Here is a 25,382-nt window from a genome sequence, read left to right as displayed (position 1 = left end):
GGAAAGTTATGACCAACCTAGATAGCATATTCAAAAGCAGAGACATTACTTTGCCAACAAAGGTCCATCTAGTCAAGGCTATGGTTTTTCCTGTGGTCATGTATGGATGCGAGAGTTGGACTGTGAAGAAGGCTGAGCGCCGAAGAATTGATGCTTTTGAACTGTGGTGTTGGAGAAGACTCTTGAGAGTCCCTTGGACTGCAAGGAGATCCAACCAGTCCATTCTGAAGGAGATCAGCCCTGGGATTTCTTTGGAAGGACTGATGCTAAAGCTGAAACTCCAGTACTTTGGCCACCTCATGTGAAGAGTTGACTCATTGGAAAAGACTCTGATGCTGGGAGGGATTGGGGGCAGGAGGAGAAGGGGACGACAGAGGATGAGAAGGCTGGATGGCATCACTGACTCGATGGACATGGGTCTGAGTGAACTTTGGGAGTTGGTGATGGACAGGGAGGCCTGGTGTGCTGCGATTCATGGGGTCGCAAAGAGTCGGACACGACTGACTGACTGAATTGACCTGCACTGAAGGCATTTCAACCAGTATATGAAGCAGGATAGTCTGACTTCAAAAAATATATAATCTAATAGAAAAATTAAGTAAAAGTAGTATAATTAAGCATAAATATCTATATCATCTCTCTTCAAGAAAGATATAATCTAATAAAAAAATAAGTGTAATTAAGTTTAAATATCTATATTTTTGAAGTCAGGATTGGTACCTTTCATCAAACTTGTATAATAAGACTTAATTCCAAATAATGGTTAGCTATATCTTCCTATGGTTGAATGTTTGTTTCCCCTAAATTCATATGTTGAAGTCCTAACCCCTTAAGATGACAGTTTTGATGGGGATTGGGCACTGCTCACATACTGAAGGAGGAACCCATGTGAATGGGATTACTGCCTTTTAAAAGAGCCCTAGAGAGATCTCTGGGGCCTTCTGCAATGTGAAGATAGGACAAGTCTGCATCCCAGAAGACAGCACTCACCAGACCATGCTGGTGCCCTGATCGCAGACTTCCAGCCTCTAGAACTGTGAGAAATAAATTTCTTATATCTGTAATTTACCCAGTCTTTGGTATTTTGTTTTGGCAACACAAATGTATGAAGATGTATCTGTTAAATAGAGTTAGAAGTTCCTTAATAATGAAACATTTGATTTCATCTGTGCATTAATGGATGAACAGAAATTGAATGTACAGAGAATTTTTTTTTTTTTAAGAAAAAGAAGAAAAAAAGGAAGTCTGGTGAAACAAAAAGCTTGGACAAAAGCAAAGATTTGGGAGAGACTAAGATATGTTGGAATACTGACAAGTTTTTCAGTTTCTGAGGGTGGAACATGTATTAGTGGTGAAAGTATTTCATCACAATAATAACAGTTAACCCTTTTGAGCATATTTTAGGAATTAAACACTGTATTATATGCTTCAGATTTACTCATGTATTGTATGCTCACAATATTTCTAAGAATCAGGTGTTAATATTATTAACATTTTATAGAAAGAAAATAAGTTTATTTAAGGTTTAAGTAAATTGCTTAGAATCTCAAAGCTACTAAGTAAAAAGAACTAGCTTCAAACTCACATAGGCCTTGTAGTAGACAAGAAAGTAGGTTGAGGAAACACTGCACAGGTCATTTAATGTCAAGATGATAAATTTACTTTTAATTTGGGGTGCATTTGGGAAATGACACATGGAATACAATATGGATAAGTAGAATATAGTGGGATAGATGTAATTCCCATTTAACTTTTTAAACTTGTTTTTGCTTTTAAAGTGGTGTAATGTAACTCATATCAGATGGAAAGGTAGTTTGTAAAAGTCTTGTTTTACATTGCCTTGGTGTAGTATTGCAGAGGGAGGTTGGAAAGGCATTCAGCTCAGTTCAGTTCAGTCGCTCAGTCGTGTCCGACTCTTTGCGACCCCATGAATCGCAGCACACCAGGCCTCCCTGTCCATCACCAACTCTGGAGTTCACTCAAACTCACGTCCATCGAGTTGGTGATGCCATCCAGCCATCTCATCCTCTGTTGTCCCCTTTTCCTCCTGCCCCTAATCCCTCCCAGCATCAGAGTCTTTTCCAATGAGTCAACTCTGCATGAGGTGACCAAAGTACTGGAGTTTCAGCTTTAGCATCATTCCTTCCAAAGAACACCCAGAACTGATCTCCTTCAGAATGGACTGGTTGGATCTCCTTGCAGTCCAAGGGACTCTCAAGAGTCTTCTCCAATACCACAGTTCAAAAGCATCAATTCTTCGGTGCTCAGCCTTCTTCACAGTCCAACTCTCACATCCATACATGACCACTGGAAAAACCATACCCTTGACTAGATGGGCTTTTGTTGGCAAAGTAATGTCTCTGCTTTTGAATATGCTGTCTAGGTTGGTCATAATTTTCCTTCCAAGGAGTAAGCACCTTTTAATTTCATGGCTGCAATCACCATCTGCAGTGATTTTGGAGCCCCCAAAAATAAAGTCTGACACTGTTTCAACTGTTTCCCCATCTATTTCTATGGGTAAAAGCAAAAGGCATTTCTGTATCCTTTAGATTGATGCAGTATAGAAAGAAAGAATGATTATTTGTGCCAACATTCCTACTGGAAGCAGTGTCCAATGGAGAGATGTAAGGCCTTAAGAATTCTGAGAGGTTTAGGAGCACACTAGATTTCACACAGGCTAAGCTATCATTTGATTGGATGAAATGCTTTATTTATTGTATTTTTAATTTTTATTTTATAAAGAAAGGTATGTATGCTTTTAATTATAAGGACAGTAACCCAAGATGATTCCTAAAAAAAAAAATCGTGTAGACACAGGTACAATAGCGGGATTCTTGAACAGAGAAATACTCTTCCAATTTCTCGGGAAATTGGTCATAAGAACCTAAAATGCATAGTATTTTGTTCTTAAGTAGAGACAGTATGGTGTGATAAAGTAGAAGTTTTAAATTGTAGTGACTGTTTTGTGTAGGTAATAGGATATGAAAGGATGGATGTGAAAGGAGGATGTGGAGATTTGCAATTTGGGTTATAGGGTGAAACTGGGGAAAAAAAAAAGTAGAGTCAGTTTTAAGAAATGATGATGAGTTTGGTGTTGGCATGTTAGGCCAGTCCTGTATTGTGCAATCCTGTCTTGGACATTGCCAAAACTCACTCAGGTAAACTACCAATCAAGCTGAATTATAGACTAAAAAAATATAACCTTTTTGTTGTCTGGATATTATTAGTGAAATACCTATATCTTCATGTAGAGGATATTTCAATCTGAAGATGATTGAGAAGCAATGGAATATGCTGTTTTATAGGAATAAGGATCATTTTCCAAAAAAACAAAGCCAATAACATACCATGCATAAAAAAAAGAGCTTCTCATTTTGCAAATTAGTAGCTCTCACAATATCCCTGTTTCTTAATAAAGAGCCGATCTATCATATCAAGGAAGTATTCCTCCTATTACCTGAAGACCTTACTTGGCACAATTTGCAATATATTTAAAGATACTTTACTGAATTTTTTTAAATTTAAGAATGATAGTACATTTTAATAAATAAAATAATGTTAAATAATGCATTATTTTTAATCAGGAAAATCAAATATATTTAATCATACTGAATTTAATTAAAGTATAAATATAATTAAATTGAAAGGTCATTTTGGTAACTCTCAAAGAACAATTCATTCAAATTTTAGGTTATTGAATTAATATTAAAATTAGCAGACAATCCAGGGATGGTTAATTCACATTAGTCACTGAGGAGTGGCCTATGGCAACTTCTGATTCTCCTAGTCACCCTTCTAACTGGCAAACAGAAACTTCTTTAGCTATAGCAATACATTTTTTCCAACTCAGACTTGTCCCTCTAAGATATAAACCAGTAATGATTGAGTTCAACAAGTAAAATATATTGGCTTATTTCAAAATGGCTTTAAAATATTTCCAGTTTGAAAACAAGGGTCCTTAAAAAAGTCACTTCTGTCTCCTAAAAAGAAAATACTCTCTCAGTATTCATATATTTAATTATATATTTAACAAAGATTTATTGAGCATAACTCGCCTGTCAGGCACTTGTCTAAATGCTAAAGATACGGCAGTTAACAAAACTAATAAAATTTTTGTTTTTGTGGCATTTACATTTTACTGGAGGAAAAAGTCAGTAAGCAAGCAAACACTATTTAGTATTTTTTGGCAGCATTAAATTCTACAAAGAAAAGTAAAGCATTGGTAGTAATATGGATGCAAGCTGTTCTTTAGAGAGAGTAGTCCAATTCAGAATATATTTAAAAATTTAAAATAAAGAGTCTGAGAGAAAGAATGGAGTCAAGGGTAACTACAGTGTTTTGATTTGGGCAACTGAGTGAAAAGGGTCACATTTACCAAGATGGTCATCATTGGAGAAAACATTATTAGGACAGAGCATCAAAAGCTTGGGAGACATGGAATTTGATATTTCCATTAAATGTCCAAATGGACTTAGTACGTTGGATCTCAGTATGTAAGTGAGTTTGATGTTTAACAAGTAAGATCTAATATGTAGGGCTGGAGACAAAAACCTGCAAGTCTCAGTCTCTAGATGTTTAATAAAACCATGGAAAAGGATGTGTTTTTAAACTCCTGATACAGAATGAAAGCCTTAAGAAATCAATAGAAGAAGGGAACTTGTCCAAAGCACTGAACACTGAGTCATGCAAAACATACTGGCAAAATGAGGATTACGCAGCAAAATAAACCAAGCAAAAAAAAAAAATGCACAGTAAGTCATTAATAATAAGAGAACTCAAGGAATATACTCTTTAAAAGGGAAAGTATTCAAGGAGGAGACAAGATCAGTTGTGTGCTAAGGATTGATAAACTGAATAATTATGCAACTGGAGGTCACTGGTAACTTTGGCAATAGATGTGTAAGTAAGTGATAAGAATGTAAGACTCACTGAGGACAGAGGAGGAAATAGACAACACACTTTTTGCATAATGGGAAAAGAAAAATGGAGGGGTAGCTGGAGAGGAATACAGTTATTAAAGAAGTTATTTCGCAGCCTCTTTACAAGATCCTTGTATACCGATGGAAGTGATCCAGGAGAAAAGAGAATATTGATGATTCAAGGAATAAATAAGCAACTGACTGAGTCTAACTCTTATACAGTTGAGAAAAGGTGGTATGGATGCACAATTACAGGGACTGGCCTTAGGAACAAAGTCAGTTTGTTCTTCCCTTCAAATAAAAAAAGTGAATAGTTCTACATTCAGATAGATTGGTAGATTTAGGAGAGTTCAGGGTGAAAAAATTCTTTTTTGACTGCTTCTTTTTCCTCAGGGGAATATGAAAGATTATCATCTTCAAGTAAGGAGGAAGGAGGTAGACATATGAAAATTCATTATCTAGAGGTGAAAGAGGGAAAGGTCATTTAATCTATTTCACTGTTTCTGACAAGGCTGCCAACAGATATAACTACATAACACGTATTTATTAAGATTACAATTTTCTACTTTGCTATTACAAAGACAGATGGGTTTTCAGTACTCAATTGTGATTATATACCAAGCTTCTAGATACTTTACCAGATATACTCCTTGTAATTTGATGGTATGTTGTTCTAAAACTCTAAAGTCTGTTAAGATATAAATTATCTAATAACCTGGCAAGTATTGTCTTTCACACAAAGCAAAAATGGAGGCTATGTGAGTCCTAGTGCTAAGAAGAAATGCTCACACACATTTAAAAATGCATTCAATACAATGGATTTTCTCTTCTCGGGACTAAAATGCCTCTAAGCAGCTTAAGTAGGGAGAATATGCAGAATATGAGTTATCAAAGTCAAGAGCAAGTATGAACTCTGGGGAGCAGTGCGCAAGAGACATTCTCTAACTGCTGTTATTATTCAGTACATTGTTGTCTGCAACTGAAACAGGGGAAATGCCTTGAAGGCTCTCTGAAAAAAAAAATTCTGATTAATTAGAAAAATAAAAATTTTTTTCATTAGGTTTTAACCTTTGGCTTTCTGAGGGTTTCAATAACTCTATACTTCTACATTCCTTAAACAAAGCAATAGAAAAAAATTATATATCCATGCCTAACCTTTTTAAAAAATATGTTTTGATGTGGACTATTTTTTAAAGTCTTTATTGAATTTGTTACAATATTGCTACTGTTGTTTATGTTCTGGCTTTGTGGCATGGAGGCATGTAGTTATCTTAGCTGCCAGATCAGAGACTGAACCTGCAACCCCTGCATTGAAAAGTGAAGTCTTAACCATTGGATCACCAGAGAAGTCTGTCCATGTCTAATCTTAAAATTAAACCATCTGTAATTTCTATGAATTCAAATGTGGCTCACTTCTTTTTATTTTTCATTTTGTTGGTCCAATTTTAAGACAAAGAAAGGGAGTTAACTGTAGAACATTACATGATCTATCATATATTCTATATTAGGGATTTCAATAATAGGTTAATAGCTAGTCTACAAAAATTAAATGCAGTGACAGAAATTTGCAGTTATATATTGTGCCATTTGTGAAAACAAAGTTTATTGATTGTCATATATAAAGCCCACAAATGTTGCTATGTAATTCTTATTATCCAAAGACATCCGCAGCTATATTGCAGCTAAGATGTTAAGTGGTAAGAAAAACGGAAGATATGCATTTTTTCTGTGTCAAATATACTTTTTAGTCATGGGTAAATCAAAGGTGTCATGACACATGAAAAACATGGCAGGTAAGATTATTATCAATCTTGCAATTTTGTTGCTGGTAAAAACATTTAAGATATCAAGAAAAGTGTTAGACTGTGAAACTGATGTTCTCCAGCTGAGAAAAAAAAAAAAGAAAAATTTTAAAAATAACAAAAAAATAGAACATAGAATATTCATGAGGAGTTTTATACCTCAATACTCTAAGGCTCATTAACAGTTGTGTGGGTAAAAAAAAAGGAAAAAGAAAAGAAAAGTGATGCTGAACTTAAGTTACCCTTTAAATCTCTTCCAGTCTTTTGACTTTCCTTTTATTGATTCTCAATATTCTAGTATGATGCATTTGAACTGTGGTGTTGGAGAAGACGCCTGAGAGTCCCTTGGACTGCAAGGAGATCCAACCAGTCCATTCTAAAGGAGATCAGCTCTGGGTGTTCTTTGGAAGAAATGATGTTAAAGCTGAAACTCCAGTACTTTGGCCACCTCATGCGAAGAGTTGACTCATTGGAAAAGACTCTGATGCTGGGAGGGATTGGGGGTAGGAGGAAAAGGAGACGACAGAGGATGAGATGGCTGGATGACATCACTGACTCGATGGACATGAGTCTGGGTGAACTCTGGGAGTTGGTGATGGACAGGGAGGCCTGGCGTGCTGCGATTCATGAGGTCGCAAAGAGTTGGACACGACTGAGCGACTGAACTGAAATGAACTGAACTGAATATTCTAGTACCCTTATTCTGCTTCCTGAATGTTTAGGAAATTGCTTAAAGCATCTGACAAACTTTTACCCAGCACATACTCTGTTTCAGGCACTGTTACTTCTCTGTCACTTACAGTCTACCATAGTGTACATCATTTTCTCCATGCATACGTGACTTAGCGAAAAACAACAAATCTTGATTTCTATGCTGCTTTTGGTCTACAAGGCTTCATCCTAGCTCAGAATTACTCATATACATTCATGTCACCAAGTATCATTCACAGTTATGCCTCAATGAAATGACAAACTGTGCAGGAACTAATCCTTTGGACTATCTAAAAATAGTAAGAATGCTAAATAGTATATCATCACATTGTCAAGACATAATCACATATCATTCTGCAGGGAGCTACTCTTAGCTAGACAGTAGACTGAAACAGGTCTGACCCAGTAGTTTCATAAACTACCAAGATTACAAAGACAATATTACCCTTCCTAGGAATATTTATATTTTACCACGGGTAGTTATTAAAAACAACAACAATGCAATTATACTTTACTAACTGAATTTCAATCATCACAAGTGACTGATGAGACTTTGATACACTGAACAGGAGTTCTTCCATTTCCTTTTTTTCTTTCTTTTTTTGTTTTAATTCCTGGGCTCTTCCCTTTGTATACAAGTACCAGTCTATTCCCCCTACAAGTAGATCCAGTCTTGACAGAAAACCATGGATATTCCTCCACATTCCAAAATGAAAATTTAAACTATTTATTAGTAGAGGATAGTAGAAGTTAGAAGTAGGAGCCATAGGAAGATATATTTTATCTCACTCTTTTTTTTAAACTGTAGAAAAGTAAGAAAGTGCTATAGAAACAATTTCTAACATTATTTGGAGGTGTACTACTATGGATTATCAGTTCAGTTCAGTCGCTCAGTCGTGTCTGACTCTGTGACCCCATGGACTGCAGCACTCAGGCTGGCCTGTCCATCACAACTCCCAGAATTTACTCAAACTCATGTCCATTAAGTAGGTGATGCCATCCAACCATCTCATCCTCTGTTGTCCCCTTCTCCTCCTGCCTTCAGTCTTTCCCAGCATCAGGGTCTTTTCAAATAAGTCAGTTCTTCACATTAGGTGGCCAAAGTATTGGAGTTTCAGGTTCAGCATCAGTCCTTCCAATGAATATTCAGGACTGATATCCCTTAGGATTCACTGATTGGATCTCCTTGCAGTCCAAGGGACTCTCAAGAGTCTTCTCCAAAACCACAATTCAAAAGCATCAATTCATTGGCGCTCAGCTTTCTTTATATTTCAAATCTCACATCCATAAATTACTAATGGAAAAGCAATAGCTTGGACTAGATGGACCTTTGTTGGCAAAATAATGTCTGTGCTTTTTAATATGCTGTCTAGGTTGGTTATAACTTTTCTTCCAAGGAGTAAGCGTCTTTTAATTCCGTGGCTGCAGTCACCATCTGCAGTGATTTTGGAACCTCCCAAAATAAAGTCTGGTCACTGTTTCCATTGTTTCCCAATCTGTCTGCCATGAAGTGATGGGACTAGATGCCATGATCTTAGTTTTCTGAATGTTGAACTTTAAACCAACTTTTCCACTCTCCTATTTCACTTTCATCAGGAGGGTCTTTAGTTCTTCTTTGCTTTCTGCCATAAGGGTGGTGTCATCTGCATATCTGAGGTTATTGATATTTCTCCCAGCAATCTTGATTCCAGCTTGTGCTTCCTCCAGCCCAGCGTTTCTCATGATGTACTCTGCATATCAATTAAATAAGCAGGATGACAAAATACAGCCTTGACATACTCCTTTCCCAATTTGGAACCAGTCTATTCTTCCATGTCCAGTTCTAACTGTTGCTTCCTGACCTGCATACAGGTTTCTCAAGAGGCAGGTTAGGTGGTCTGGAAGTCCCACCTCTTGAAGAATTTTCCAATTTGTTGTGGTCCACACAGTCATAGGCTTTGGCATAGTCAATAAAGGATAAGGAAATGGCAACCCACTCCAGTATTCTTGCCTTGAGAATCCCAGGGACGGGGGAGCCTGGTGGGCTGCCGTCTATGGGGTAGTACAGAGTCGGACACAACTGAAGCGACCTAGCAGCAGCTGCAGCAGCAGATGTTTTTCTGGCACACTCTTGCTTTTTCGATGATTCAGAGGATGTTGGCAATTCAATCTCTTGTTTCTCTGCCTTTTCTAAATTCAGCTTGAACATCTGGAAGTTCATAGTTCACGTACTGTTGAAACCTGGCTTGGAGAATTTTGAGCATTACTTTACTAGCATGTGACATGCAATTGTGAAGTAGTTTAAGCATTCTTTGGCATTGCTTTTCTTTGAGATTGGAATGGAAGCTGACCTTTTCCAGTCCTGTGACCACTGCTGAGTTTTCCAAATTTCCTGACATATTGAGTGCAACACTTTCACAACATCATCTTTTAGGATTTGAAATAGCTCAACTGGAATTCCGTCACCTCCACTAGCTTTGTTCGTAGTGATGCTTCCTAAGGCCACTTCTCCTCGCATTCCAGGATGTCTGGCTCTAGGTGAGTGATCACACCATCATGATTATCTATATCATGAAGATCTTTTTGTATAGTTCTTCTGTGTATTCTTGCCACCTCTTGTTAATATCTTCTGTTTCTGTTCAGTTCAGTTCAGTTCAGTTGCTCAGTCCTGTCCGACTCTTTGCGACCCCATGAATCATAGCACGCCAGGCCTCCCTGTGCATCACCAACTCCCGGAGTTCACTCAACTTCACGTCCATCGAGTCGGTGATGCCATCCAGCCATCTCATCCTCTGTCATCCCCTTTTCCTCCTGACTCCAATCCCTCCCAGCATCAGAGTCTTTTCCAATGAGTCAGCTCTTCACATGAAGTGGCTAAAGTACTGGAGTTTCAGCTTTAGCATCATTCCTTCCAAAGAAATCCCAGGACTGATCTCCTTTAGAATAGACTGGTTGGATCTCCTTGCAATCCATTTAGGGCCATACAATTTCTGTCCTTTAGTGTGCCCATCTTCGAATGAAATGTTCTCTTGGTATCTTTAATTTTCTTGATGAGATCTCTAGACTTTCCCATTCTCTTGTTTTCCTCTAATTCTTTTCACTGATAACTGAGGAAGACTTTCTTATTTCTCTTTGCTATTCTTTGGAACTCTGCATTCAAATGGGTATATCTTTCCTTTTCTCCTTGCCTTTCTCTTCTCTTCTATTTACAGATATTTGTAAGGCTTCCTCAGACAATCTTTTGGCCTTTTTACATTTCTTTTTTTTGGGGGGATGGTCTTGATCCCTGAATCCTGTACAATGTCAGGAACCTCCACCCACAGTTCTTCATGCACTCTGTCTATCAGATCTAATCCCTTGAATCTATTTGTCATTCCACTGTATAATCCTAAGGGATTTGAAGAAAGCAAGTGCTATGGAAACAATTTCTAACACTGTTTGGAGGTGTGCTCCTATGGTTTATAGAGGAATTATAATTTGTCTTTCTTACAACTAAGTGTTAGTTGCTCAGTTGTGTCCTACTCTTTGCAACCCCATGGATGGTAGCCCACCAGACTCCTCTGTCCATGGAATTTTTCAGGGAATAATACTGGACTTGGTGTCCATTTCCTTCTCTAGGGGTTGTTCCCGACCCAGGGATCAACTCTGGTCTCCTGCATTGTGGGCAGAGTCTTTACTATCTGAGCAACAACTAAGAGTCCCTGCCTAAAAAGTCTCTCCTTACCCTCACCCAAATCAGTGAATACCAAAGTATAAGTTGTAACAGAACCCCAAGGTTATTTAATGGGCTCGCTTCTCTCTCTACTCTGGTTCCACTATGGCAAAGAAGTATGCTCTTTCTCTCACTGGTACCATTTAAGGCAGTGCCTCTCCCCTGATGAACACAGAATTATTTAGTGCTCTATATTTCTCTGCTACTTTCGTGCAATCAGTAAAGCCCTGAGGTAAGTACTTGCCTTTAGCAAGTGGTGAGGACATTAAAAAGTACAGTTAGAGGAGACTGAACTTATCATTTCATTCAAAATTGCCAGTAGTTCATAAATTAAACACCCTTAACTATTATTTTTACTCTCATAGGTTTAGCATGGGCCCACAATCAATCAGGGGGACCCATATTTAACACATAATTTTACAATAAAATCAGCCTAAGTTAAAAGAAAGTTAAATTTTAAAAAAGAAAACAGAATAAACAAATAAAAACATTTCATGTTCAGAGTTGATGTCATTATTAGAATTGATTTCAGAAAATATAAAAAATATACAGGATGTATTACTGGATACCTATAGATGCCTGACAGTTACTAGTTTTTAATGTTTGTCCCATTCTAAAGGTATGAACAATTCATTATGACATTCACATTCTAGCATGCCTTCTCCTACCTAGTAATATCAAGTATGCATAGTTAATTATTTTTTAACATAGATTGCAGACTTTCTTCCTTTGGAAATTACCTATTTTGATATCACACAGATACTTGGACTAGGTTACCTTTGAAGTTTTTTTCAGCTTTGAAACACTTGATTCTATATTGCAGTAATCAGGTCAGTCTTACTAAGTGTAGAAAAGGTTTTGTCTGTACTGCATGGATTATCAGGTATGAAAAGGCCTCCTGCCTCTTATTAATCTTTTCTTCCATCTGCCACACAGACTAAAATGTCCTTTCCTATTAGAAGCATTTCTTAAAAAGGATCTTGAATTTTACTTGGATTTGGTCATTATATTGCAAAAGAGGGACAAACAATTAACTTAATTTTCCTTATTACTATCAAATATTACATTGAAAATAATGTTCCACAGGAAGCTTTCTGGGTGACTAGTTGGGGAGCGATTGTGATTTTATTTTGTGCTAAGCTAGTTAACCGCCTTAATAGCAGCTTCCCAACCTACTGACTCTGCCACTCTGCCTTCACATAAAGGGCTACTTATCCTCAGACCTTTTGCTTTCCCTTCTGTTATCTAGTAAGGCCTTTGCAGAACTTTCCTTTTATGTGCAATTCTAGCTGCCTACTGTAGTCTTTGGGTTTGATTTTTTTATTAATTAATTTATTTTAATTGCAGGTGAATTACTTTACTGCATTTAGTGGGGTTTGCCATACATTGCCATGAATCAGCCATGGGTGTACATGTGTCCCCCATTCTGAAACCCCTACACTCTTCCCTCCCCACCCTATCCCTCAGGCTTGTCCCAGTGCACCGGCTTTGAGTGCCCTGTTTCATGCATTGAATTTGGACTGGTGATCTATTTCACATATGGTAATATACATGTTTCAATGCTATTCTCTCAAATCATCCCATCCTTGCCTTTATTTTTAATTATACAAATGCATTGTTTAAATATTCATGTGACCTTTAGAACTAGTCAGTATATGTTATAGACTTGTGCTCATTTACAATATTACTCATTCTTCCCCAATTACAAACCACAGGAACATTCCCATGAAAACTGTGTATTGTTCTAATTATATATTCCAATATTATCATCAAGCCAACCACTTAGAAGTGAAGGCATTTATATATTCCATCATCAATGGTAGAGTCATCAAATATCCTTGATGCATAATTAATATCATGTGTCAGCCCTCTTTGGTTACATTTCTTTTTGTCAGAAACCAGTCCATGTAAAAGAGAGAAAGTCCTTCTTTGAATAGGGTTTATTACACAACATTCCCTGTGTATTCACAGCAATATTGAGTGGATCAATAAACAAAAAAGTCTTCTACTTCTTTCTTCTGTCAATATATTAAATCAGAACTCTCAGTGGTGGGAAAAAAGAGTAACATATAACTTGACCTATTTTTTCTGGAGGATTACACCTGAAAATAAATAGGGCCTCATAAACCAAGTCAGCAATTGAAAGAAATAAACTAAGAAGTAAAAGAGTTCCTTTCTTGGTAATTTTCTGTACAAATATGTTTTGTAAATCATTAAGCATACTATTTCAGAGAAATAGTTGAAATTGCAACATGAGGTTATGATGCAAAGGGAAGCAGCAATAGTTTGCAGAGCAAATCCAATGCTTTGCTCAATTTAGTTTCAGGAAAGGGAACCCATGTCTAATTTCCCAGTTGCTAATAAAAGGGAGTAGGGGGACATTGATTAATTTATCAAAACATCATAATTTGAAAATGCATGAAATGAAACCTAATTTGGAGGAAGTTAGAAGATGCCAGATAGAATACCATGTATAATATTTTCGTATATTGTCTCCAAGCTAATTCATTTCATGCACACATACACACACACACACACACACATACACACACACACACAAATAGTGTTATCCTATCATCACCAGAATACCTCATTAGCAAACCAACAATACTTAGGGTTTACTTAGACTGAACACTGTGTAGAAAACGTAGGCTTTATATGCATGTAAAAGATAAAGGGAAGGCAGTTTTGAAACATGAAATAAAAACACTTAAGAGGACAACATTCGTTTTAGTAATCTTAACTAGAAAGAACAATTAGTTCTTTTTCCTTTCTTCCTTCCTCCCTTCCTTCCATAAATACACACTGAATACTGACATGTTCCAGGCAATTTTCAGAACTGATTAAGTAACAGCAAACAAAATTGACAAGTTCTGTACTCTCATAATGCTTATATTGTTCTGGGTAAACCCAATGATAAACAAGTACATAAATAAGTTCATTTCAAATGGTAGTGCTATAAAGAAAATAAAACTGAAAAGTCATACTGTTATAAAATAGGTATGAATAAATTAGTACAGTTGAAAATAAGATAGTGTTGGAGAGAGTACACACCCTTAAATAGAATGGTCAGAGGTCATTCTGAGTGTTGACATTTTAGCTAAGACTTGAATGATAAGAATGTGACTATCTTAGGGAAAGCATTGTAGGCAGATCAAACGGCAAATGAAAAGACCTCAAGGAAAGAGAATGGCTGAAGGAGAAGGAAACTAGGCTGTCTGGTGCATGATAAAAGGAGAAGTAGTAGGAGATGAGATGAAAATTAAATGGTACCAGATCATTAGCCTTTAGAGGTCCTATGGGAAGTTGGGTTTTATTCTCAACATAAGTGAAATTATTGGGTGAGTTTAAGCAAAATAATGGTGTGGTCTGGTTTATATTTTAGCAGATAACTTTATTATGTGATACATGAATTTTAGAAGGAAGCAGTAAACCACATAAACCATTTAGGAATCTATCATATAGTCCAGGAGAGACAGGGGTAATTCAAATCAATTAACCCATTTCCTTTGAACAGGTTTTTTTTGTTCATTATAAACTTCCTGTAATGCAAGGAGTTTTGTAGTGATCAGTGACAACTAAAAGAACTGCTCTGAATTTGTAAGTATGGATCAGTGAATTAAAATGAAAGAAAGATCTATTTCTTCAAAGTCATATTGCTTTATGACATTTCTAATGAAAAGGAACTACAACAGGAAATGAATTCTGGAAGGACAAAAAAAAATAGATAACTTACCATTTTTGGCTTTGCAGGATCTATTGTCTGGCTGCATTATGTAGCCCTCCACACAACTGCAAGCATAGGATCCATATGTATTTACGCAGGACTGGCTGCATGTACCATAAATAGCACATTCATCTTGATCTAAAAGGAAAATTGGCATCATTTCTAAGGAGATTTATTGTTGGGCACTTTATTCCCCCTGAAGAATATATATATATATATATATATATATATATATATTTTTTTTTTTCCCCCCAAACTTTGGAAATAGGCTATTTTTGTATTGTTTTGTTTTTTTAAGAAAGAGCCAACTCCAACATATCTTTCAAAACCACAAAATCTGAACATAAAATTCATTATTATTTTAAGAGTTACAGACAAGATCAAGCTTAAAATAAAGTCATTTACTTTACAGGAAAATTTATTTGCATTTTTGATGGCCAGGCTAAAAGTCCTTGGCTATTTGTGCAAAAGCATTACATGCACTCTGATGAATATTTGCTCAAGAGTTCTACTGTTTATAAATCTGGTTTTTTCAGTATTTTAACAAAGAACTAGTCTGGAAACACAATTTTCAATGAACACATTAAATGGAAGTTCTGGGCCAAGATATGCAAACTACCCTCACTAAATCAAAAGGAGGAAACTTAAATATTCATCAAAAAGAAAAATTTTATCTTATTTTTTTTATTTTAATATCTATGGCCCTCCTCCTATTTCTTTACTCCTTACACTCCCAATACTTTTTTCCTCTAGCACTTGTCCAAACCTCTATAAGCAGCAGATACTTAATGACTGTTCACCAACCAGACAAATTAAAAAAAAAAAATCTGTCAGTTAATAATTTAGACAAATGTGTATTCAGTCTGTCCTGTGTACCAAGCACTATACTAATCCCTTAAGAAACTAAAACTGATAAAACATGGTTTCAAATGTTGAAACAAGTCTAGTGAAATAAGAATCTCATTTCTGTGCATTTCCTTATAACAAAGGCATTCTAGTTATGATAGAAACAGAGAGAGGTAAATGAACCTTCTTGGAATTGAAGGGAGGATGTTAAGTGAAGGCTTCATACTGAGCTGAGATTAAAGGATGATTTAGATTTCCTCAGACTAAATAAAAATGGATCAGATGGAAGGAGGTATTGCAGTTAAACAACACAGCATGTGAAAATCATTGGGATGACACAGTAGGGATTTCAAACATTGTAAGTAGTCAAGTGGAATAAGGGTAAAGGCTTCCCTGGTGGCTCAGAGGATAAAGTGTTTGCCTGCAATGCAGGAGACCTGGGTTCCATCCCTGGGTTGGGAAGATCCCCTGGAGAAGGAAATGGCAACCCACTCCAGTATTCTTGCCTGGAGAATCCCATGGACAGAGGAGCCTGAGCCTGGTGAGCTACAGTCCACGGGCTCGCAAAGAGTCGGATATGACTGAGCAACTTCACACAATATTGGGAAAACAGTCTGGGGATGAGATAATGAAGTTATTTGCATGCTAAAGTGCTATAACCATATAGGCATTGGTGAAACATTAATTATAGGAGTTTTATGATCTACTTTGTAATTTAAAACTAAATAAAATCATATGAAAAATGGATTAATGAATATAGAGAAAGAATCCTAGAAAATTACCTATGTGCTAATTTCATATAACAAATTGTGTTTAGAAGTCATAATAGTTTGAACTATAGTGGCAGTAACAATGGAGAAGAGGGAATAGACTCAAATGTTTTAAGAAATAAAAAAGACAACATGTGAAGACTAGATTGGATATGTTGGAAGTGAATGATGGTTTAATTTATAAGAAATATAGATTTGATATCCCCCTTAGGGTATACCATGGTTTCTCTGGTTGCTCAGAGTAAAAAATCCACCTGCCAGTGTAGGAGACTCAGGTCCAATCCCTGGTTTGGGAAGATCCCCTGGAGAAGGAAATGGAAACCCACTCCAATATTCTTACTCAGAGAATTTCATGGACAGAGGAGCCTGGCAGGTTACTGTCCATGGGATAGCAAAGAGACAGACATAACTGAGCATGCACTCACACACTTTAGAGGATATCATGGGAGGAAATACTAAATTTGATTTGGATGTGTTTAATTTGAGACGTCTGCAGAGTATCCTTGAATAAATGTTAATGCTACGCTATGCTATGCTATGCTAAGTCACTTCAGTCGTGTCCTACTCTGTGTGACCCCATAGACGGCAGCCCACCAGGCTCCCCTGTCCCTGGGATTCTCCAGGCAAGAACACTGGAGTGGGTTGCCATTTCCTTCTCCAATGCATGAAAGTGAAAACTGAAAGTGAAGTCGCTCAGTCGAGTCGGACTCTTAGCGACCTCATGGATTGCAGCCTACCAGGCTCCTCTGTCCATGGGATTTTCCAGGCAAGAGTACTGGAGTGGGGTGCCATTGCCTTCTCCAGTAAATGTTAATAAGTAGTTGGAAATATGGGACCAGTAAATAATACAAGGTGTGATTGGTCTTGGAGTTTCAGAGAATCAATAGCATATGGATAATAGATCTAAAAAATAGCAGAGACTTGATCCCACATAGAGAAAGGGTAAGTCAGAAAATGGGTATAGAAAAATCCTGAAGGATACCAATATTAAAAAGGCAGGCAAGAAAGAGAAATTCATGAACCTCCTCTGAAGAGTAGATTAAACTGCCTGGGTATAATAAGAATATCTATTTGGTCTTTGTTCTCAGTTTCTGGCAGAGTTTCTAAACCTTGTAATTTTCTGAGTTATACAAAGTAGGTTTTGTAATTATAATGCTGCTGCTTCTGCTAAGTCACTTCAGTCATGTACGACTCTGTGCGACCCCATAGATGGCAGCCCACCAGGCTCCCCCATCCATGGGATTTTGCAGGCAAGAGTACTGGAGTGGGGTGCCATTGCCTTCTCCAGTAATTATAATGAGGCCTTCTGAAATACTCTCAAATCTAAACTAATGAGGTAACTCAGGGTGGGACCATTAGATAATCTCAGAATGGGACGGGCCATCAGAAAGACCAAAAAAGTGATCAGAGGATAGAACTCTCAATCCCATCCTCTGACCCCAATCAAAGAAAGGAGTTTACTAAGGAAAAGCAAAAGAAAAAATTCCTGAGTAGTTAAGGAACATTTAAATTGAGAAACTAAGTCTGATGTACATTACAAAGCAATCAGCCTCTAAGATAAGAATACCTGGGCTCTGGAGATCTGCATTTTAGTTCCAAAGTATTTTACTAAAAAGAGGTGCAGACTTAAGTAAATCACTTAATTTTTCTGGGTCTGTTCTCATCTTGTCACTAGGAGTTTAAAAAATATTCTCTGAGGATTTTTCTAATTTTAAGATTATGTTTTTAAGGTAAAAGTTAAAATATTAAAGCAGAGGTTTAAAGTAAAGAGCAAAGCACCAATTTCTTTGGAAAATATTCTTTTTATAAGTGTTGCTGACAATCTAGATATTCTTCAATTTTATACATAGATTCTATATTCCATGTTTTCCTTATATAGATTTTGTATACCATAGAAGTTTTTATATTGTGGATACACACACACACATACACATACGTAAATATATAAATATAATAGAGCTCTTTAGAATGGAGAAATAACCTAAAATAGTTCAATATGTCTGAGTAGAGTCATTTTAGGAACTAAACATTTGGTGTACAACATTCATGAAGGCAAAAATTAAAACATTAAATATATAAATATTTGATGTTAATTATTATTCAGTTCAGTCGCTCAGTCATGTCCAACTCTTTGCAACCCCTTGGACTGTAGCACCCCAGGCTTCCCTGTCCATCACCAACTCCCAGAGCTTGCTCAAACTCATGTCCATCGAGTTGGTGATGCCATCCAACCATCTCATCCTCCATTGTCCCCTTCTCCTGATTTCAGTCTTTCCCAACATCACGGTCTTTTCTAATGAGTCAGTTCTTCATATCAGATGGACAAAGTATTGAAGCTTCAGCTTCAGCATCAGTCCTTCCAATGAATATTCAGGACTGATTTCCTTATTTCATTATTATTGCTAATGGTCAAACACCAGTCACCGGAATTCTAATGGGAAAGTTGAAAGAACATTACAAGATTATTATTATTAACCTAAATTGGTTAATAACAGATTATTACACGGCAACTATGTAACAGGTATAAAATATTGAGAAGGTTAAAATAATTAAATTCAAAGTTTTAGTGACTAAAACATACCCCATGTTGATATGTCCAATGTTTGACATTACTGCAATATGAATTGAAAATTTATATCATTGTATGAGGAATCTAAAATATGGCAAAAATGAACTTATCTAGAAAACTGAAACACACTCACACACATAAAGAATAGATTTGTGGTTGCTAAGGGAGAGGGGCAAAGGGAAACAGATGGACTGGGAGGGAGTTTGGGGTTGGTAGATGCAAAGTATTACATTTAGAATGGATAAACAAAAAGGTCCTGCTGTATAGCATAGGGAAATATGTTCAAGATCCTATGATAAACCATAATGGAAAAGAATATATAAAATAATCTATATATGTGTATAACTGAGTCACTTTGCTGTATAGCAGAAATTTGTACAATATTTTAATCAACCATACCTCAAATTAAAAAAAAAAAGAAAATTGACTTTATAAAGGCTTATCTAATGTTTATATATGTGGTTTTGAGGGAAGAGCCAACTTTTAACTCTCAAAAAACAAACAAAAAAGTGAACATAAATACTATGTGGAACACATGGTAAGTGTGCAAAGATATTTTATCAAATTTCTGCTAAGACTCTGTTAAAATAAAACTTAATAGAATAACATGTCATAGTTACCTTTACAACTTCTTCCATCTTCTTTTATTTCAAATCCATCCTCACAGTAGCACACTGTACTATTTCTGACCATAGCACATTTATGCTGACAATTCAACTGCTGGCAATTGGGCAACAGTTCTGTGGAGGAAAAACAAAGATATTATGTCTTTATAACTATGCACACATGTATACTATTTAAATTTAAATGTTAATATTTACACAGTGTATACTGTAATAATAAAGCTTTGATAGATTTCCTAGAAAGTTTCTATACTGGTTTACAAAACAAACAATATTGATTCCCCCCAAAATATTCTGGATTGCATTTGTTCGAAGTACTGTCAATAAAATTTCAGACCAATCTGTTCAGTCTTTCACTTTCTCTCTTATTACATATGTTCAAAGTCACAAATCCTTTCAAATTCTGGTAAATTAAATTATTTCAAGAGGAAAAATGTCAACTCAGTGGTTGATTTCACCATTTATGCCTTTCCTATCTGATATATTCATTGATTTTCTATCTTTTGTGGCCTTGCTTTGATTTAGTAATCCATGTATAACCTTCAGAGCAATCAATGTGAGTATATTCCATTTCAATAATTTATCTTTCATTGGTGGCAAAATATTAAACACTGGACATAATATATTTCATTATATCTAAACCTTTTCAGAAAAAAATATGTCACTGAAACCAAAGTTAACAAAACCTCAGAGCAAATTATGATTCAATATGATAAATGCATGAAACAGAGATGAACTGACAGACATGTTCATTGCACAAATAATTTCTAACATCAATAAGTTTGCTAAACTAGAAAAAGTATTTGGATAGAATATATGACTGACTGTGGTGTCTGAAAATAGGGATATTAATGGATTGTGGCAATTTCTTTTCCCCAATAGGAGGAAAAATAAAGGTTTTAATGATTCAAAATAAATATCTGCCACAGACTTAGCTGGTGTTTCAGAAATATTATAAATTTTGATAAAAATACATGAAAACCCCAATGTGTAAAAGAATAGCTAGAACATTCAAACCTGAAAATTTGCTATTTTACTAAAAATTAATTATCTAAAGTATTAGTCCCATTGCTTTTCAACTTTTATACAATTATGTTATGCAGCATCACTTCTTAAAAATTTAAAGCTCCTTCTTAACAGTCACCTGCAAATGATGATCTTGTTTGCTATTTTCCTGAGAAAATCGAAGCTATCAACAGAAAATTTCCACAGATATATGCTTCACATTGTCTTTCTTGCTTTTCAAATCTGGTTCAACTCATAATTAAAGCTCCAACCATAATTCCTGTGCACAAATCCCTGCCCCTTTCACTTACTCAGGGATCAGTTCAGTCTTTCTCAATTTCCTCTCTTAATCATTTTTAAAAATTTGTATTAGATCAAACTAAAGCCTCCATCTCTTTTTGTCAATTAAATTTCACTGGAACATAATCACAGTCATTTGTTTACACATTGCCTATGTCTGCTTTTACAAACAGAGCTAAACCAGTTGGCTTAGTTGAGTCATTGGCCTCCCAAATCTAAAATATTAATATTTGCTATATCCCTTTACAGACTGTTTTCTGACCTTTGTATTCTCATTTTCAGCATCAAACATAATTTTATTAAAAACAAAAAAAGCTTGATCTCACTTCCTCTACTCGTCACTGTTGCCCAATTTCTCTGTTCCACTTTATAATAAAAATTTACAAAATAATCCATACTCACTGCCTCTCCTTCCTCTTTGTTTCAATCTTAGGCCCACTCCATCAAGCTTTTATCTCCATTGCTCTAGAGACTGCTCATACATAAGTCTCCGATGACCTTAATGTTAATATGAACCATGGCCTTTTCTCAATCCTCAACTTACTTGACCTATGAGCAGCACTTCACACTGTTAACTACTCCTTCCTGATACACAGTCATCACTTTGCTTCCAGGTCCTGGTTTTCCTATTTCACAGCTTCTTTTTTTACAGTTCCACATTTTCCTCTCAACTTCTTAAGGCTGAAGTACTCTGGGGTAGAAACCTGGTTCTTTTTCTCTTGCCTAACAATATGCTACTAGTAAATTCATCAGTTATCATAGCTTCCCCTCTAACTGGAACATACTCCAATCCCACAACTTGGAAGCTTTAACTTGTACCCTCTTTAGTGATTTTCATTGCTATGATTACAATTGAGACTTCAAATCTATTTACCTTTGAGATGAAAGAAAAAGTGAAAGTCACTCAGTTGTGTCCAACTCTTTGCGACCCCATGGACTTCACAGTCCATGGAATCATCCAGGCCAGAGAAAGGAGTGGGTATCCTTTTCTTTCTCCAGGGGATCGTCCCAACCCAGGGATCAAACCTAGGTCTCCAACATTGCAGGTGGATTCTTTACCAGCTGAGCCACAAGGGAAGCTGGTATTCCTTTGAGATACCTGGAACAATTTCTGCTTCCTTTATATAAATTCAACCAATACATGAATCAATTACATCTGATTTTTAGGTTTGAAATTGGGGTCAATGCTAACTATATGCTAATATAAACATTCACATTTGCATAATATGCAAAGACCAGTCATTTGGTCTGCAAAATGTTATTAATAAAAATACAGACTGAATGTGTTGTGCTTAGCTGCTCAGTTGTGTCCAACTCTTTGTGACCACATGGACAGTAGCCTGCCAGGCTCCTCTGTCCATGGAGATTTTCCAGGAAAGAATAGTGGAGTGGGTAGTCATTCCCTTCTCCATGGGATCTTCTCATCTCAGTGATCAAACCCAGGTCTCCCACATGGCAGATAGATTCTTTACCATCTGAGCTACCAAGGAAACCCATAGAATAAATGGATCTTTAGAAATTATGACATTTTTGTTTTGCATGGTAGTTATTTATATTTTGGTTTCCTCCACCAGCATCTACAGCTATAAATTATAAATTTAAATATATACATGTATATACATACACACACACATATATCAAGTTTTTTAAAACACAAAATCTCTTTGAAACCCTATAAAGTCAAAAATATAGATATTATTGTAATTTAAAAGTTTCAGATGAGGAAACTTATGGTTGATAACTAATTTAACATTATACAGTAAATATATGATGGTGATGGTATTCAAAAATTCAAATCAAGATCAAGTTGACTATAAACAGACTATGTTTTCAAATCCCAAAGAAAGGCAGTGCTAAAGAATGCTGAAACTACCACACAATTACACTCATCTCACACGCTAGTAAAGTAATACTTAAAATTCTTTAAGCCAGGCTTCAGCAATATGTGAACTTTGAGCTTCCAGATGTTCAAGCTGGTTTTAGAAAAGGCAGAGGAACCAGAGATCAAATTGCCAATATCTGCTGGATCATCAAAAAAGCAAGAGAGTTCCAGAAAAACAAACATCTATTTCTGCTTTATTGACTATGCAAAAGCCTTTGACTGTGTGGATCACAATAAACTGTGGAAAATTCTGGAAGAAACGGGAATACCAGACCACCTGAACTACCTCTTGAGAAACCTGTATGCAGGTCAGGAAGCAACAGTTACTGGACATGGAACAACAGACTGGTTCCAAGCAGGAAAAGCAGTATGTCTAGGCTGTATAATGTCACCCTTCTTTTTCAACTTATATTCAGAGTACATCATAAGAAACACTGGGTTGGAAGAAGCACAGGCTGGAAGCAAGATTGCCAGGAGGAATATCAATAACCTCAGATATGCAGATGACACCACCCTTATGGCAGAAAGTGAAGAAGAACTAAAGAGCCTCTTGATGAAGGTGAAAGAGGAGAGTGAAAATGTTGGCTTAAAGCTCAACATTCAGAAAACTAAGATCATGACATCCGGTCCCTTCACTTCATGGCAAAAAGATGGGGAAACATTGGAAATAGTGACAGACTTTATCTTTTTGGGCTCCAAAATCACTGTAGATGGTGATTGCAGCCATGAAATTAAAAGACGCTTACTCCTTGGAAGGAAAGTTATAACCAACCTAGGCAGCATTTTGAAATGCAGAGACATTACTTTATCGACATAGGTCTATCTAGTCAAGGCTATGGTTTTTCCAGTGGTCATGTATGGATGTGAGAGTTGGCCTATAAAGAAAGCTGAGTACCAAAGAATTGATGCTTTTGAACTGTGGTGTTGGAGAAGACTCTTGAGAGTCCCTTGGACTGCAAGGAGATCCAAACAGTCCATCCTAAAGGAGATCAGTCCCGAATATTCATTGGAAGGAGTGATGCTGAAGCTGAAACTCCAGTACTTTGACCACCTGATGGGAAGAGCTGACTCATTGGAAAAGACCCTGATGCTGGGAAAGACTGAGGGCAGGAGGTAAAGGGGAGGACAGAGGATGAGATGGTTGGATGGCATCACAGACTCAATGGACATGGGTTTGGGTGAACTCTGGGAGTTGGGAATGGACAGGGAGGCCTGGCGTGTTGCAGTTCATGGTGTCACAAAGAGTTGGACACGACTGAGTAACTGAACTGAATTGAATGCTCTCAAATTGTCTCTAATTCCCACTGTACGATTTGGTGATAGTTGAAACCATGTTTGCTTGTTTTTTTTTTTTTTTTCATTCTAGGTTCAGTAGTGTGCTAGATGTAAGAAGTGTTTCATAATTTGTGTAGGATGAATGAACCAATAGCTTAACTTGAGGATGAGAATTAACACTCTCAGATGTCCTTTCTAATCCATTAAATTAAACTATGTTCTGAAGATAGTTAATTTGCATCTTTAAGTTAGGTGATTGAGTTGTCAAATCTGGTTTGATTTTGGTGGAATCGGTCTAAAATTGCCTTTACTACATATGCTTCTTTTAGTTCAACAAGAAACATCTTTTCAATGCTAAGGACATCAGCTTGGGTTTCACAGATGCAAAACTGCTTTAGACAAAAATGACTTACAACATGAGTGTCAAAGTGAGTTGGGTTAGAAAAAAAGCACAACAATGTAAAAAACAACTATGATTCACAGCAGAACAACACATATTCTAAATAAAAATACAAGTGACACTAACTGGAAAGAATAAAATATAGGAAATGGAGGTGGGCATCTGGAAAAACAGGTTGTGAAAGAAGTGAAATTTAAACTAAAATTTAAAAGATGAATTCAGTAGACAAAATTATGAGCATGTACTCCAGATAAAGTAGACAAAATGAGAATATGTTCTTTTTTTTAATAAAGGCATATAAGAGATAAATATAATGATAAATAAGCCTGTATGGCTAAAACATAATATTTGATGTGGAAGGGAATGGGACAGGAACCATTATTAGTAGTAGTATAGAATGAGATTAATTCTTAGATTAAGTAGAATTTTCTGTTTCAATAGTGGGAAGCAGCAATAGTTGAGGCAGAAGTGATAGTACCCTAACTTGTATTGTTTGAGAGTAGGAGAAAGATGAGTAAAAGATCCAGTGAAGAAAAAAAAAAAGCTAGCTAAAAGGCTAGAAATTGAGAGTATGAATTTTTAGACAAGTGGGTGGCCAAAAACTTGGTGAAGGCATAATAACACTGAGTTAATAGCACTAATAAAGTGAATTAAGAATATCAGACGGACTGGAAGTTAAGGAGAAACACCAAGTTTGCTTTTGACTGTTTGGTTTAAAATGTTGACAAAAATACTCTAGGGGAGACTTGAGAATTTGTGTCTAAGAAGAAAAGTCTGAACTAGAAATAGAAAGTTGGAAGTCACAAGCTATAATTGGTAATTGAAGTCCAAAGAGAAAATAACCATCCCTTTAAAAAAAGAA

At 36.2% G+C, this 25,382-nt stretch overlaps 1 protein-coding gene across 1 annotated transcript in view; it reads right to left on the bottom strand.

The window, feature by feature from the left end:
* LRP1B (LDL receptor related protein 1B) overlaps positions 1 to 25,382 on the bottom strand; it is a 2,209,913-nt gene that overhangs the window by 1,186,755 nt on the left and 997,776 nt on the right. The window contains exons 4-5 of the mRNA XM_025261770.3: positions 19,656 to 19,775; positions 14,860 to 14,988 (exon numbers count right to left, since the gene is read on the bottom strand). Of these exons, the coding sequence (XP_025117555.3) occupies positions 14,860 to 14,988; positions 19,656 to 19,775 (249 nt within the window). The remainder of the gene's footprint in view (positions 1 to 14,859; positions 14,989 to 19,655; positions 19,776 to 25,382) is intronic.

Source organism: Bubalus bubalis, chromosome 2 (genome assembly GCF_019923935.1).
Source record: "Bubalus bubalis isolate 160015118507 breed Murrah chromosome 2, NDDB_SH_1, whole genome shotgun sequence".
NCBI classification, from domain to species: domain Eukaryota; kingdom Metazoa; phylum Chordata; class Mammalia; order Artiodactyla; family Bovidae; genus Bubalus; species Bubalus bubalis.
The sequence above is the reverse complement of the archived record's forward strand: the minus strand, read 5'-3'. Positions and strand labels throughout refer to the sequence as shown.